Source organism: Kogia breviceps, chromosome X (assembly GCF_026419965.1).
Source record: "Kogia breviceps isolate mKogBre1 chromosome X, mKogBre1 haplotype 1, whole genome shotgun sequence".
In the NCBI taxonomy this organism is placed as follows: Eukaryota; Metazoa; Chordata; class Mammalia; order Artiodactyla; family Physeteridae; genus Kogia; species Kogia breviceps.
This window is the reverse complement of record NC_081330.1, coordinates 118,319,520-118,335,978: the sequence shown is the minus strand read 5'-3', so window position 1 is coordinate 118,335,978 and position 16,459 is coordinate 118,319,520. Positions and strand designations below refer to the sequence as shown.

Below are 16,459 nucleotides of genomic sequence, written 5' to 3'. Positions count from 1 at the left end.
GGGGGAGGCATCAGTTGGAGGTCTTTGGAGGCTGGTACCAAGCCTCGTGTCTAAATTTCCCCGACCTAAACCCTGAACCATAATTGGCACCCACACCTTGGACCCCGCTCCTGACTTTATCATTTCCTCACTAACTTCTGGGTCCTTATCCCCAGCCCATCAGAGATACTGAACTTGGTTGACCCTCAGGAGACACTAAACCATGTGCTCTCTCTCTCCAGGAACAAATGATCAACCCACCCTGGTCCCATCATGCACTAAATTCTCACCTCTCTTGGATGTGTCGCTGATCTCTATTTCTATTCCAAATTCTATTTCTCTATCAGACTACGCTGTTTTAGGGAGTTCCCTGGTTGCCTAGTGGTTAGGATTCCGTGCTTTCACTGCCATGGCCTGGGTTCAATCCCTGGTCGGGGAACTGAGATCCCACAAGCTGCGTGGCAGGCCCCCCCACCAAAAAAGACTATACTGTTTTAATTATGGAAGTTTTACCATATATTTGACTGTTTGTTGGGGGAAGCCTCCCTTTCAAGCCTCCATTTCACTTTAGAAGTTTCTTACCTTTGTGTTCATTTTCTTACATGAACTGTACAATTACATCTTTTATTTTTGGCCACGTAGCACAGCTTGTGAGATCTTAGTTCTCTGACCAGGGATCAAACTTGGGCCCTTGGCAGTGAAAGCACTGAGTCTAACCACTGCACTGCCAGGGAATTCCCTGTACAGTTATATTTTCAAGTTGCGAAACAGAAATCCCATGGAGTGGAACTTCATTTACTTTACACAAGCGTGAGGGTGGGTCACCTACTCGTCTTCTTCAGGTGTGTAGCTTTTCCCATTCAGGGGACATGGCGTGTCTTTCCATTTACATCTATTCTAATGTCCCCTGGTCAAGTTTTAGACAAAGCTTGTTCTTTCTAGGAATTTTATGAGTTTTTTTAGGATCCATTTTCGGTTTACTTTTAATGTTTAAGAAAACTATCGATTTTTCTTCACTTAGCGGTTAGCTCCCCTGTGGAACTATTCTGAGTTTCCCAGTTGTTTCTCATGGATTCCCCACAAAAAGACTATCTGTAAAGGTTTCTCTTTTCTAATGTTCCTAAGAGCTCTCGCTCCATTTTCTTATGTAATTGTGCTTCCTGAGTGATGCTAAAGAGTGGGGATGGAGGTCACTCAGTGTTGTGCCCCAATGTAATGGGTATAACAACTCTAGAAACAAGCTAGTTCATTACACTTGCTTTCCAAATGAAAAAAAAAAATTACAAAAGCATTTGACTAATAGGAAACCTGTATATATTAAGAAAAATTTAGAATGTTCACAAAATAGAAATCGCTCTTAGGAGTGACTAGACGTCACTACGACCCTCTGGCCAGAGCTCATGATGACAGAAGCTACTTATAATGCTGTTGTCAAAGGCCAGCACATGGAAAAACTGAGGACGTCCACTCGTGTGCCCTCACCAGAGGCTTTGTCATCAGAGCTGGGGAGAGCTGTGTTAACTGGGCCCTCGGCGTTGGAGGTGGCAGCCCAGCAGTTACCACAAGGATCCGACATCCCCATTCCAGTCCTGGCCCTCCTGGCTCCTGGTCTTGGCTGGTATTGTCTCCCAGGCAGTAGACAAGCCATGATTTAGATACAAAAAAAAAAGTTGGTGTGGGTTTCAGCTTACTGGAAAACAGGGGTCACCATTCCCATTATAATTTTGTTTAAATGCCAGATTGCTCTATGGAATGTTTTTGGAGATTACACTAAGGTTAACTGCATCTTAGCTAGCTAGCAATCCCTCACATCAGTGGTATGAAAGTACAGCAACTTTACTATACTTACAAGTTCATCATGTCCTGGGACAGCTCATCACTGAAGCTTATTTCCACAGTTGGTTTCACTTGGAACTGGCAATAGAGGAATTTTAATGAGTTAGACAGGGAAAGGACACCCACACAGGATTTTTAATATTTTTCCAAATAGGTTTTCAAAAATCTGACATCTGGTTTGGTTTCAGCACATTTTTTTCATCGAGCCTACAGAAGCAAACAGAGCACTAGCACGCCATCAGACTCTTCAATGAAAATGTATTTCACGGTAACACAAGGTACACATCATGCAAATGAGGCATCACCAGGATCACAATGGTGCTGTGAGGTACACCAGATTGCAAGAAAACAGACGTTTAGCAAAACAGGGCTATAAGAAAGATGGCAAGGCGTTTTTTTACAAGTCAGACCATGCTATCATTTTCTATGTGCTCGTCATAAAAGAGATTTTCCCCCGATATTCATCAAGATCCATGGCACCGTATTATTGGAGGCATGTATTTTATTTAGTATATACACATACACAAACGTACACAGTTTCCATACCTAATACAGTCTTACGCTGTAGCTGGTTTTAAGAGCACATGAACAAGATTACTACGGAGACTTTTTTGTATCTCCTGGTTGCAAACCTCAGTCAGAATTATGGATCTTTCCAAACTCTTTATGGTACAAGACAATTAAAAAAAAAAGGTTTCAAAGAAGAAAAGGTCATTTTAATCTGAAAGTCACACTTCACCACAAGAAATGAAGAAAACACATTCTTATATGGCATAAAACGTGTAAAGTATACATTCTACTGTCATTTGTCCCCCGTCCAGATGTTTTTATGTCCAAGCCTGTTTAAGTGACACATTGGGTCCTGTTCAGGGGCCCCTGTCTCAGAGCACTATGCTTTTCATTTGTACCTGGTTTTATCAGAGTTGAGTAAACAAACAAACAAAGGCCCCAAGAGCCAAGAGCAAAACAACAGCAACAACAGGAAAAGCAACCACCTGGGCAGGAGGTGCACAATTCATTCAGTCCAGAAGCCACGTGACGGTCTGGAGTGACTACAGCTTGGAGGGTTTCAGGTACAACATGAAAAGGGCCTTGGAGATTCAGGTGCCCACGTCTGGAGGAATATGCCTAAGAGAGCAGACGGCCTTCCACGCTGTCCAATGGCTCCCTTACTCAGCCAGATTCACTCCGCTAGCCGCCCACGGAGCAATGGGGGGCAACACATTTTGCAGGTGACTAAGTTTAATAATGAAACACGGCTTCTTGATAGTAACTTCCAACAAAGAAACCCCAGAGATGGGGGAGATGTTCCAGAATTTCTTCTCCTTCTAAACACAGACAGGGAGATATGCAGCCCAAATTTTCAGTATATGTTTAAGTAGAGTCTGGGTAAATGTCTAGAGTATTTACAAGGAAAGACATCTAAATGTTTATATGCTCCAAGTCTGGGGATAAGAATGGTTATAAGGTGACTTTCCAAGCCGAAATCACACGGGTTATTCAGAGGATCACTATGATAATAGAGTACAGGAAGTGCTTTATCAGCAGCTGAAGCTCATAAATAGAAATGTAACATGGAACTCTGCTAAAGCCCGACAAGGCCAATGTCAAGGTTCTACTGAGAGTGGCCAGCGTTTGACATACTAAGTAGGAATACAGTTACATTTTGATTTAATAGTTTGGAATCCAGCGGTTAAGGACGACAGAAGCTTCTTCAGAGGGCCGGCAGCTCAGATTTGACTACCAGCAGCTTCATGGGTTCTCCAAACGCCACCTGTGGCAATTCAAAACCAAAATCAGGTGAAACCAATGGAGAGACAGTATTTTGCAAGCCGTAGCATCTATTCTCTCTCACTGAAATGATCGCAGTGTGGGACTTTCTACCTTCTTGGCAATTGCATTTTCCTCGGCTTACAGAGTCTCTCAACGGAAGTGCTGCAGCATTTTGTGTAGGACTATTCTTTTAGGGGGTCAAATTTTCTTTCGCGGGACTGTCCTAAAACCTGCAGGATGCTTCATGTCGCAAATGCCAGTGCTGCCTCCAGCCAGCCACTGTGACAGCCACCCCCAACACCTTGGCAAACACATTTCCAGCAGGGGCGTTGCCACCTCTGGCTGAGAAGAATTTGATAAGTAGACTTATAGGACAGATGAAAATATACAAGCAGTGTGAATACAATTATTTAGCCAAGATTTTTTTTGGACAGGGATTTCGCACTTCTTTTAGTTAGAAATGTAGGAAATAGATTTGAGAAGCCACGAACACTCTTCTAAGTTTTGTGGATTTTCTGGTCCTTAACTGATAGTGAGGTCAGTGAACTGAGGGTGCAAGGTATGCTAACAACAAGAGAAATCTCTTACTAAATATTAATCCATGTAACTGTCAGGGAAAGAGAATGCTCAGGTGAATTTTTTAAAAGTGTCCAAGAAGGCAGCCCCTCTTCCAAACCAGGGATATGGTTTATTCTAAAAACTGCCTGTCATGCATTCCCTCTCATGTGTGAAAGGACCACAACCGCTTCCCCAAGAGCCAAGAGAAGCAAACTCCAAAATGTACCGTCTACAGCCAACAGCTGAGGTCAGGTAGAAATAAGTCTACGAGACACTGTGACCTCGGCCGTGTGGCCTCCCCAACCTGTTTCCTCACTTGAGAAATAGAAAGGTTGGACTAAATCATATCAGCTACTGAAGTTCTGTTATAGGAGTGGAATATCATAAAAAATAAGGTGACTGAGATAATGCTGAGAATAGAAAAATTTAAGCCTAAAATGGGAGGAGCAATTGGAATTAAGTTATGAAAGTATTTGATGACAGATTCTAATTATGTTTTTCATCATTCAAAAATAAGCCCCAAACTGAAGTAAATCCAATGTGAGGTGAGTATAACCAAGTACACACAAATCCAGTGTTTATAACCCATAGATATATCTTACTCAAACAAGAAGCTTCCAGAAGCACTTCGGCAAGAAAAAAAGGCCAAAGGCGGGGAACGCTTCAGGGCACAAACTTCAGTTCTTCCCCCCCTTACTCCTTCAGGTATGATCCAAGAACAGAGGAAGTCAACAGAACAGCAAACCATTTAGCCCAACACTCACCAATGTATACAAGTGATTCTAGATAGGATGTGGGATGTCACTGAATAAAACCAGGGGGGAAATTCATTTTATTAACACTACCTTGCACCACTATTACAGCATCCTCTCTTTGTCTGTAAAAAGTTGCTACTTGAGACAGATGGTTGGTCAAACTTTTAGCCAGTGCTTCTGCACGCACCCCCCGGCCCGGAACAGCAGGGGTGGGCATGCTGGGGTGGCGCAGAAAGCTCTCAGATGACGATTCACTTGAAATCCATCTCAGTTCTTGTACATACCATGAGTCCACATTTGTTTGCTTTTTGTGAAAATAAAACTGACTAGGAGGCTGAGTGACGTTTATCTCATCTTCACAAACCCCAGTTGGAGAGTTACAGATTTAGACTATCATCAAAAGACTGTACCTTTCATTAAAGAGATGTTGTATTTGTCAACAGAAGGTGTTCAGAGTATTTTCTTGGCCAGGACTGTTAAATCCTTCGATCAGGTTTTTGTTACAGTCATCCAGGCTGAGATTTTCACTGGATCTCTTGGGGAAAATGGGGGGGCCAGTGAAATCTAAGAGATCTTGAAGTGCTCGGGCATTACCAGTTCCATTTTGGTCCAGAGATACCCCAGGAATCATTTCACTCACTGGTGAAAATTCTGGGATAGAGATAAGCTCTTCTTTTGAAACAGGACTGGAGGGGGAGGGGGAGAGAGGGAGGGAGAGAGAAAGATGGAGAGATAGACAAACTATTAATTCTATTTGTCATATTTTGTTATACTACTCTTCTTTTCTAGAGAAATGGATTTAGAGCCAGAGCTTGTGTGTAACACATTCTAAAAGATACAAGTTAGTTCAAGTCTGAGCCACTGACAGAAGGGAAGTGGATTTGAGACAGGAGGGAAGGGGGCAGGGCACAACCTTTAAAAAAATGACATAGCCCTTGAGGATACAAAAACTGGTTAGAACCGATCAGACCCAAGATGGTGGAAGATTCGACTTCCCTTAGACCTTGAGCCTCATTATACCCTCATTATAATACATTAGCATATGCTAAAGGACAACCCACAAGCACCATGAGAGTTCCGAGGCTGACCATAGAAGGCCAAAAAGTAGGCGGTGGCCCAATTCCTGGAAATCCCCGCCCCCTTTCCAAAAGACTTGGAATAATCCTCACACTTGTTAGCATATGAAATTACCCAGCCCATAAAAACTAACCACGCCATATTTCAGGGTCACTCTCGCCTTTTGAGATTAACCGTATTCTGTCTATGGAACGTGCATCTCCCAGGGCCTCTCACCTTCTGAGATGGCCTGCACTCTGCCTCTGGAGTGTGTATCTCCCTAAATAAACTGGCTTTCCCACTTAGTTCTTGGGGCAGAGCCCCCTTGTCTGCCCACTTGTATCCCTCACAAGCGTTCTATATTAATAAATCTACTTCTTGCCTATCACTTGGCCTCTCGCTGAATTCCTTCTGCGCTGAGACATAAAGAACCTGAGCTTCATTAAGTCCTGAGACCAGGTGTGCGATTTCAATTAAAAGACAGTGGGTTTGAGTCCCAGCCCGTGGGTTCAAGTCCCATCTGAGGTGTGTGGTTTCACATTGAGCAGGGCTGTGAAGGCCAAGCTCACGCTGCCCATGGGAAGAAAGTAAAAACCCGCAGGCACCAGCGCACTACTACGGAGAAGCCAAGCACTTCTGAAACCCTTAAAATGGGAAATGCAAACAGCCAATGCCAGAAGCTGAAAGTGAGCTGAAGGGGCGGGGGTGGGGGGGGGTGGGTCTAATCACCACGGGGTGCCTTGGTGCAGCTTCTCTCTAGCAGCACCGCCTCTGGGGAGCAGCTCTCCCTCCCCAGACCTCACTTTCCTCTGCTGCAAAATGCAATCAACAAGCATTTCTCCCCTCAGGCGACCACTCGGGGAAGGCTTTGCAGGAGCCACCTGCAGGACATGCGTGCTCAGCTGAGGCCGGGAACGTCATTAGCAAGGACCCCCGCCACCCACCCGGCCACCTGCAGAGCCGACCTCTTCCACAGCGCCCTCACTAAAGTGAGGCTTCCACTCCCCCGCCCCTCCACCCCCGCCCCCACCACCGCGGGCCTCCATGTCTCTCTCTCTCTCTCTCCTCTCCCTAGAGATGGAAGGAGGAGTTTCGTAGTGTGTCAACCAGAGGCCTAGCTCAGATGAGTGGTGAGCTGGGATCTGAGGTCCCCTCACCAGGAGTCTCTCTGAACAGCCAGAGTAGGGCTGCTGTCAGGTTTGTCTGGTTTTTTTTCTTACTCCGTAAGAGCTTAGAGAAGAATCTAGAAAAACGAGTTGAACTGCAGAAGCTCAGATGATCTGTCTCCTTCACACTGAGCCTAGTTAAGGGGCAGCAGCTGACCTGACGCCACTTCTGGTGGCCGGAGCCTGGGCAAACTGCTTCATTAGTGGGAACACCCGCCCCATCTCCACCTTGCCCACCTTCATTCCCATGGTTTGAACAGCTGGTCAGAGCAGGCGGAGGACAGAATGGCGCCACAAGCTCAGGCGCTGCCCCCAGGAGTCACCCTTCTCCAACGCAGAGGTGGCCACACCAAGAACGCAGTGCACACACAAAGCTCCTTCACTTCCTTGAACCATGGCCAGCGCCAGGTCTTGTCGTGCCCGCCCCCCCACCCCCGCAGCCCAGAGGCAGAAAGAATAAGCACAACTGCCTCAACATGGCGGCGGGAGGTATTGTGTTATCCTTTAAGACGCCCCAGCAGTTCCCTGCCCTACCCCGGGGGCAGAGTGGTACCACTTACAGGAAGTCTGCCATGACGGTGGCAGGTGGTGGCAAGGCCTGAGGAGGCCCTACTCTCAGGCTGCGCAGGACTCGCTCTCCTGGTGACAGGGCGGCGGGACCCTGGGTTTTCCCATATCTGGCTCAAGGCCAGGGTGCACGAGCTGGGGTATTTACGGTCAGTGTGCCCTGGGAAAGGCTCTGCTCCCCACCTGCCTCCCCCCAGACTGAGGCTGAGTATTCACAGGCAAGGAGAGAAGTGTAAGATCCGGCAGGCTGGAGCTCTGGCGGAGCTTGGGCAAAATACTGGCATTCCCTCCTAACTGAGCTCTCCTTTGGTCCAGGATTAATTTGCCAGGCAATGTTATCCACAAACATATACCAGTTAAGAATGCCTTAAGTCGTTAGGATCTGCAAGCAGATTAGTTCCTTTATCAAGTTTCCAATGACAAGTTTACTTCAACATGAGACACTGGACACAGTGAGTGGGCCCTTTTGGTGCCCCACCCAGATCCCCTTACCTGTGGTTGCACCCACCCCCCAGCTGCTATGGGCTCACAGATGCTGCCCTTCCTCTGGACAATTGCCTTTGGCTGATGGGAGCATCCCCACCCTGGGTGCTCCAGAGTCGATGGCTGACAAACACAGTGCCATGAAGGCCACCTCCCTTACTGCAGTCAGACCCCTCTCTGGTGGAAATCCATCCTCCAGAGCACCACTGGGACCAGGCTGAGACCAGATCCTTGCTTAGTGACTCCACCCGCCCAATCCGGCTTCCCTCCCTCCCCTTTCTTCTGAGAGCTCTCTTCTGATCAATGCCATGCCGTAGAATCCCTGCCCCAGGCTCTGTTTCTAGGGAACTCAACCCAAAACATGGATATTAATTATACCACTGTTAGCTTTCCTGAATGGCAACCGTGCCTACCACAGGTGTGAACAAATATTTGGGTGCGGAAAAGATGAAGAAATCAACTAAGAGGTGGTGGAGGTATCTGGGGGAGAGATGAGGCTCAAATGCAAAAGCAGTGGAGTTACCTCACATCCATAGACTGAACTTCTTCGGTTGAATCATCCAGACTGTTTGATTTCCCATCAAGGGCATCCAGATGAACAAGTCCCCCGACTGGTTTAAGTCCGTTAGCAAAAACATCTTGGGGGAAAGTCTCTGGGGCAGCACGTTCCACACCATTAACTTCCTGGCAGGTGTTCAAACCATTGATTTCTGATGGAGAACACCAAGTCATTCTGTCAGTCATAAAATATCCCAAACAATGAAATAACAGCGGAGATATCTATAGAGGCAATGAATCCTCTACTTTACCAACAATGCAATATCTTTTGTAAAAAGAACCCCATGTAGTCACCTTCCCACCAGGAAGAGATGACAAATGACATCATCAGTGTCTGTGCAGGGCTCATGACCCACCCGGGAGGCTTGGTGTCATATGCTGTACACGTGCCCGGGCTCTTGAGCCACAAGGCGAAAGAGAAATGTGAAGAGTGACTCTGAGATGGGTATGCGCTTTCTGACTTTGGCTGCCACGAAATAGTCCAACCTGAGGAGCTTTAAGTATACACGATAGAAAAGAGCTGGACTATCCAGAACTCGGGAAGGCAGAAGAAACTGCCGTAGAACAGCAGAGTCAGTTCTTAATAGAACCTGAGCAGCAATTAAGCTTCCCGGAAAGCAGCCCGGCCAGCAGATGGCCTGGCTCCGGCACGGGGATTATTAGAGTAACTGAGGAACCCGCCGGTTTCCAAGTGGACCCGACAGACCTGTGCTGGCGATGGAAACTCCACAAGGGAGGGGAAAGTGCACAGGCCCGTTCCGGTAATAAAGCTCTGAGGACCCATGGGTGCTAGTCCCCCACAGGAAGCGCCATGAGCCCGCACCTCCGGAAAGGAAGAACCTAAGAACCAGACCTCACGCTCACCTATTTTGTTGGGGACAACTGGTTTTGTCTTGTTTTCCACACACACAGCAGGCTGAAGCTCCACTTTCGGGTCTTCTTTCTGAAAACAAAGAGAGGGAACGTTGGCTTTATGTAGAAAGATAAGTGCTTTTGAAAAGTATCAGAGGATATTTGGAGCCATGCTGGGCCAACTGTCTGTTCCGTGGTAATTCTTTGAATTTTCTGAGGTTATTACGAATCAGCTATGTTTCCCTTATTAATATGCCACCATTCTCTTTTTTTTATCTGTGGACTATAATGCTTCTCCCTGCATCCCTACCCCCATTTCCCTGAGGATATCTTTTGTTATCACCCCATCTCTGAAATTCCTCTGTTAGACTCCTCTTTCCTTTCAGGGACCTACAGCCTCCTTAATCTAGCCAGGAACAAAGCAAGGAAGAGCCCATTTTTTTCTGGTTAATCCTCTCTGAGACCTACAATGTCACTGAATATATTCCACCATTCTGTTCTTCTCAGTACCTGAATTATGAAAATGATACTATGAATGCCTACCTTCACTTCCAGAGACACATCACTCTTCCTTGTTCTCTTCATAATTTCATCTATTCTCTGGGAACCAAAAAGAAGCAGGTAAGAGGACTACAAGACCAAAAACATATACAAGTAAGCCGGGTCTATATGCAATTTCACATTCCTCACAAAACTTGTAAAAAAGAAACATCAGCAGAGGATAATGTGTATAGAAAGGTTTTCCATTGATTTTGCAGACATACACCTCTGCCATATGAACAAGGTCAAACAAATGCTTAAGGAGTGAACTAGTAAGTATCTAGAATCAACAATTTATATCCCATCTTTCTCCTTCCTCTCCTTAAGTTACCTAGAAATCAACAAATCACTACCTGCCATTCAAGAGGACCACCCTAAAGAAAGCCAAGCTGAGGTGCAGAAGGGGAGGCCACAGATTGGACACCATGAGAAATGGACCTTTAGAATCAGCCTCCTTAAACCCTTTTCCCGTAATTAAATGGCCTAAACACCCCAATTAAAAGACAAAAACTGTCAAACTGGATTAAAATAACAAATCCTGACCATATGCTGTTTATAAGAGGCACATTCATCAGGACACACATAGGTTCAAAGAGAAAAAATTTATCATGCAGGTGCTAATCACAAAAAGGCTGACAAAGTAGACTTTAAGAAATATTACTAGAGATAAAGAAGGATGTTTCATAATGATAAAAGGGTCAATTCAGTGGGAAAATTTAATAATTTGAAATATAAATCCACCTAACAGTAGAGCTTCAAATTATATATATAAAAACAAAAATGTATAGAATTGGAAGGAGTAATGGAGAAATCCATAATCACACATGGAGCTTTCAATACCCCTCTCTCAGTGAATGAAAGAACAAGATGACAGAAAACTAATGAAGGTACAACAGTATGATCAACGAAATCAACCTAAATAACAATTCTAAGAGCACCGTACCCAACAACTGCAGAACATACTGGACTCACTTCCTGCCCCTGCCTCACCCTAAGTACTCCTGATCCCTTAGCCCTACCTTCTTCCTCTCCAGTCGCTCCTGTTCAATCTGTAGCATGATCTGCTCTCTTTCAAGACGCATCTGTTTAGCTGCCTCCTGGGCCTTTGCTTCTGCTGCTTCCTTCTGGTAGAAACATGTACAAGAAGGGATAGGTTTTACTAAGCTAAAGAAAACGCTAGTTAATTAATTCCCTGGGGTTTGCACCTATTCCTCCACCTCATCATCTACCGAAAAGTGGGTGCTGCTCCAATATTCAATGTGGTTTTACACAGCCTGCTCTGTGACACAGCAGACATGGTTGGGTCTCGCTCATATGACCTCGGTCCACCATGCAAATCACATGCAGACAGTCTGCATACAAGGTCAAGGTCTTTTTGTGTCTGAGCGTAGTCTCTGGCCATAAGTATGCATGCGGCTAGAAATTTCAGGAAGTTAATTTCCCCTCAGTGACCTTCTACCATAAGGGGCAGGACTTGGAAGACAAATAACCTAGTTTCCTCACCACTCAGGGGGATAATTCTAAGGCATGGTCCACAGTCTCTCGGAGAGTTCCATAGGGAGCAAGTTCCAGCTGCCCACAGTAACCCACTCACCAATGTGCGTTCCTCTCACTCCCCTACCAGCTTCCTGCGATCATCTCCCAAATAAACTACTGGCACCCAAGTTCTCATCCAGGGTCTGCCTTCGGGGGGATCCAAACGGACATACAGCAAATATTACCAGCTTCACTTCTGTTGCCCAAAGCAACTCATATTTATTAACTAGCCCAGTTCAAGAAAAACTTCAAGTAAACATTAAGAGTCATCCAAATTTAACTAATTTTACCTAATACTAACTAAGGCCCTTAAGGAAAGTCTATATAAAGATTTGCACAGTACCTGCTTTTCAATCATGGCCTTTTCCTGCTTTTCTTTTTCTTGTTTTTCCTTTTCTTGCTCTCCTTTCAACAGCAGCTCCTCCTTGGCCCTCCGCTTGGCCTCCTCTGCTGCCTTCCTTTTCTCTTCTTCCTCCTGCCGCTCCTTTTCCTCTTCCTGCTTACGGGCTGCTGCTTCTAGGCGCAGTCTTTCCCCCTCTGCCTTCCTTTGCAATTCCTCCCTCTCCAGCCTTTTGAGAACATAACTGATGTTAGAAGACGACGACGATGTGCCCAAAAGGTAAACTACCAAGAGCTGTGCGCCAACAGTACAGCATAACACGTGACACTGTCACAGACACGTGCATGTGAGTTAGCATCCACTTAAGAAAATGACTCACATCCTTCTCAGAAAGCCACTCCACTCCATAGAGTTACCCCAAAAAATATTAACCAGGGTGGACTTTAAATTCTGTGATACCCAGAGTAATAATGTATTGATTTGTGAATAGACTGTAATGAAGACACAGATGTTCCCTAGCCAATTTACAAATGATCACAGCCCCATCATTCTTATTTAATGAGAATTCTTTAAAAGCTGAGTAGGATAAATATTTAAAACCAACTTAAATGTACTACCAAACGTAAACCCGATAGCTAGTGGGAAGCAGCCGCATGGCACAGGGAGATCAGCTCGGTGCTTTGTGACCACCTAGAGGAGTGGGATAGGGAGGGTGGGAGTGGGGGAGATGTAAGAGGGAGGGGATATATGTATACGTATAGCTGATTCACAGTGTTATACAGCAGAATCGAACACACCATTGTAAAACAATTATACTCCAATAAAGATGTTTTTAAAAAAAACAACTTGGGCTTCCCTGGTGGCGCAGTGGTTGAGAGTCCGCCTGCCGATGCAGGGGACGCAGGTTCGTGCCCCGGTCCGGGAAGATCCCACGTGCCGCGGAGCGGCTGGGCCCGTGAGCCATGGCCACTGAGCCTGCGCGTCCGGAGCCTGTGCTCCGCAACGGGAGAGGCCACAACAGTGAGAGGCCCGCGTACCAAAAAAAAAAAAAAAAAAAAAACAACTTAAGCTAGAAAAAAACCCTCGAAGTGTCTCAGTGGTCACATCTGTGCCAGTCAGCAATTTGACAGCAGTGACGAGGAGCTCAAAAAGTTCACTTTGCTTTTAATTAGTATGTGACTTCTGAAGCAGCAAATGGAAGAAAATGCTCAACAGAAACTTGACATTCAAGGAATTAAAGCATCTATTTTCCATTTATTTTGGCATTCTTTAAAAAACTTTTTTTTAGCTTTTATTCTTTGCTAAATGAAAATTAAATGGCATTTAGACATTTTTCATCCACAGGTGAATGGTCAGCGATGTTATGATAAAGAGCTTAAGCAGTGAGGGAAAACTCTGTAAAGTCTAACTGCTTGTTCTTACGTTCCTAACGTTCTTCCTGCTCACGTGTGTCACTTTCCTCTTCTATGAAAAAATGTGGATAACTATACTCATTTTGCAGTGAGTTACTGACTGGCAACGTGCCACACGGGCAAGACCAAGACTGCATTCTGATTGTGCCGCTTGCTGTCTGACCCTTCCTTGGAAAGTCGCTCAACATTTCTGATGCCCATTTAAAAAAAAATGGGAATAGCTATATTACTGGCTCCTCGACATCACTGTGGGAATTAAATGAGATAATGCATGGGAAGCACTTAGCACAATGCCTGGTCCTGGGCAGATTCTCAAATGCTAGTTTGTTTTACAATTTAAAATGAACGCTCTCTTCAATTCCCAGCGTCCTTTTAAGCGCATCTGTAAATCTGTACGTTTTTCAGAAATTATCTTTATTTGGAAGCATGTATCACTGACTTACTGGGGCGCTGGTATATTGTTATAAATGATCAAGACTTAAAAAGAACATCCTCCTACCCTAACGGTTGGCTTCCGGAATCACAGAGGCAATTAGCCTGTGTGCCACCAGAGAAATACTTTAAAAGGTAAAAAAATACACAAAGACATTAGCCTAAAACTACAATGGGTCATGACAATGTACTCTATGTTCGCAGAGGGTGCAGTGCCTCAAAGCTGGAACAACTGAAATTACTAACAAATATTCTGGAGAACTTTGGAGAAGAGCATTATGGGGCCTAGTCAGACAGAAACTCACCAGTTCTTAGATTCCTCAACTGAACACTAGGATGCCCAACACAGGATTATAAAAACCAGATGTGTGGGCTTCCCTGGTGGCGCAGTGGTTGAGAATCCGCCTGCCGATGCGGGAGACACGGGTTCGTGCCCTGGTCCGGGAAGATCCCACATGCCGCGGAGCAACTAAGCCCGTGAGCCATGGCCGCTAGGCCTGTGCGTCCGGAGCCTGTGCTCCGCAACGGGAGAGGCCACAACAGTGAGAGGCCCGCATACCGCAAAAAAAAAAAAAAAAAAAAAAAAAACAAACCCAGATGTGTCAATAACAAAGCTTCTCCCAAGGTTAATCAGAGCACTGCTTTAGTATTTCTCTCTCTTTTAAGGAGCCAGTTGTGACTGTCTCAGAGAAGTAAATACACAAAGGATACGTATATAAATTAACCCACAAGCTACTTCATCCTTAGGATCTGAAAAGCCACTCGGTTTCTTCCGTTTTACCATGAGGACTTCAGAGGTGCCCGATGCATAGCCATGCAGTAACACATCCTCTTAGCCCCTAGGTCTCCATAATCCCCGTCATCACCCACAACATAAATTCCTCCCCACAGGCCCATAAGCCCCTACAGACAAAATTCCCTCCATTTAACCACACTCTGCTTCCGCCAGAGTAGCTAAAAACTGGCTTTCCCTGTGTGAAACCAAGTCTCTCAAAATCCTCTCCAAGAATAAACATTCTTTCTCTCCCTGCTTAACGAACCAGAGAGGACATAGCTGTGTCATTTCCCCAGCGCCCCTCTGCTGCAGGCAACCCCACTGCCCTTGCCATTATTACCGGCTCCCTCCGGAGCTCGCCAGACCCACTTCTTCGATCTGCCGTCACCCGTCCCTCGCCGCCTTCTCTCCTGACCGGCCCCGGGCAGCTCTGTGCCGTCCCTGCATCCGCTCCCTCTGCTCTCAGGGCGCCCAGGCTGCCCAGCCACTCCTGAGCATCTGTGGGATGGCATGGGGGCCACTCTGGGCCCTCCTGGGTTGTCAACACTGGTGGCAGGAAGGCCCAGACAAGGCCGACTGGTCACCTTTCCCTGGACCTCAGCCGCCACGCCAGCCATCCCTCCTCATTTCCCGGACCCCCAGGGCAACAGTCCAAACCTCCACTTTTCCACCGTCTTCCACATCCTCCTTAGCTGGTGGCATCATCAACCCCTTTACAGAGAAGACCGGGGCCACCTGATCTGGGCTTCCTAAACTTCACTCCTCTACAGCATTCCTGCTCAGAAAATGTCCCCTTTCTTCTGCTTAGATGCAAAGGATTATAAATGCCACCAACCACACTATTAATTCCACACCCTCCCGCACCCGAGTTCCTTCCACCATCCCCCTCTCTTCCTTCCATCGCTTTGCCCTTCTACACGGACCTTCCCATGGCCTGCAAAACACTCAGGCCGCAGGCATCCCCAACAGCTCTCCTCAGTCCCCTCTCCCCTGCATTCTGCTGATGTTCAGGGCCGCCGCCCTCTCACCTCTGTCAAGCTGCTTATGTCTCCAGCCCTCTCCATGATTTCCCCCCAAACCTCCATTCATGTCCTAAACCCCAAGACCAACGGCCTTTCCTCAGCCTCGACACGTCTTGCAGGTGCAGGCGGCATTCGACTTCCCTCCTGTGAGGGCCTGGCTCTCCCTTCCTCACTTGGCCGCCACCCCCCGCGCCGGACGGGCCCTGCCTGCTCAGCTCTTACCCCGACAGTCCACCAGCCGGAGGCTCCACCGACGACCTGCCGGGGCTGAGCGGCGCCAGGACCCCTGCCGGCAGGGCCAGGCCCGGGCCAACTCTTGCACGGACACCGAGCTGCAGCCTGGCTATGTGGCCCTGCTGGTGGAGGGTGCCTAGCTCCACTCTCTTTCCACTTGGGCCCACAGCAGCTATCTTAACTTCTGAACGTGACTCATTTTGGAATCCCAGTAAGATCTCTTTGCTTCTAGTTTCTGCCAGCGCCTGCCCCGGGGCGGACCCAGGGTCTATGGTTTCTTGCTCCAAGAATCCTAATTTCTATCTTGGGCCATCCATGAGCGCAGGCGCTGTGCCATTCTGCATGCTTCCAGGAGAGTCCCAGGGTCACTGCTAGCGGGGGCTGGACCAGCGCTTGCTCTTCTGCCGGGCCCAGCTGTCTGGACAGCTTGTCAGCCTTTCTGCTCTGAGCAGTCTCATCCCTGACTCGGATGGCATTTTCCTCACCAGTTTGTGACAGTGATTGGCTTTCCACGGTTCGGCTCAAGTACCTTTATTTTCTCTATATTCTCTCATCTGGCAACTACACTGGTGTGGCTTCAACTAC

General features: G+C 46.8%; 1 protein-coding gene across 15 annotated transcripts in view; it reads right to left on the bottom strand.

Moving 5' to 3' along the window:
• Nucleotides 1–2,056: 2,056 nt before the first annotated feature.
• Nucleotides 2,057–16,459, bottom strand: part of MAP7D2 (MAP7 domain containing 2) — a 109,616-nt gene continuing 95,213 nt past the window's right edge. For all 15 annotated transcript variants that reach the window (XM_059050802.2, XM_067023004.1, XM_067023006.1 and 12 more), the window contains 7 exons: nt 12,003–12,228; nt 11,143–11,247; nt 10,127–10,183; nt 9,596–9,674; nt 8,697–8,883; nt 5,312–5,587; nt 2,057–3,589 (listed from right to left, as the gene is read on the bottom strand). In XM_059050802.2, coding sequence (XP_058906785.1) covers nt 5,338–5,587; nt 8,697–8,883; nt 9,596–9,674; nt 10,127–10,183; nt 11,143–11,247; nt 12,003–12,228 — 904 coding nt within the window. In that variant the 3' untranslated portion in view covers nt 2,057–3,589; nt 5,312–5,337. The remainder of the gene's footprint in view (nt 3,590–5,311; nt 5,588–8,696; nt 8,884–9,595; nt 9,675–10,126; nt 10,184–11,142; nt 11,248–12,002; nt 12,229–16,459) is intronic.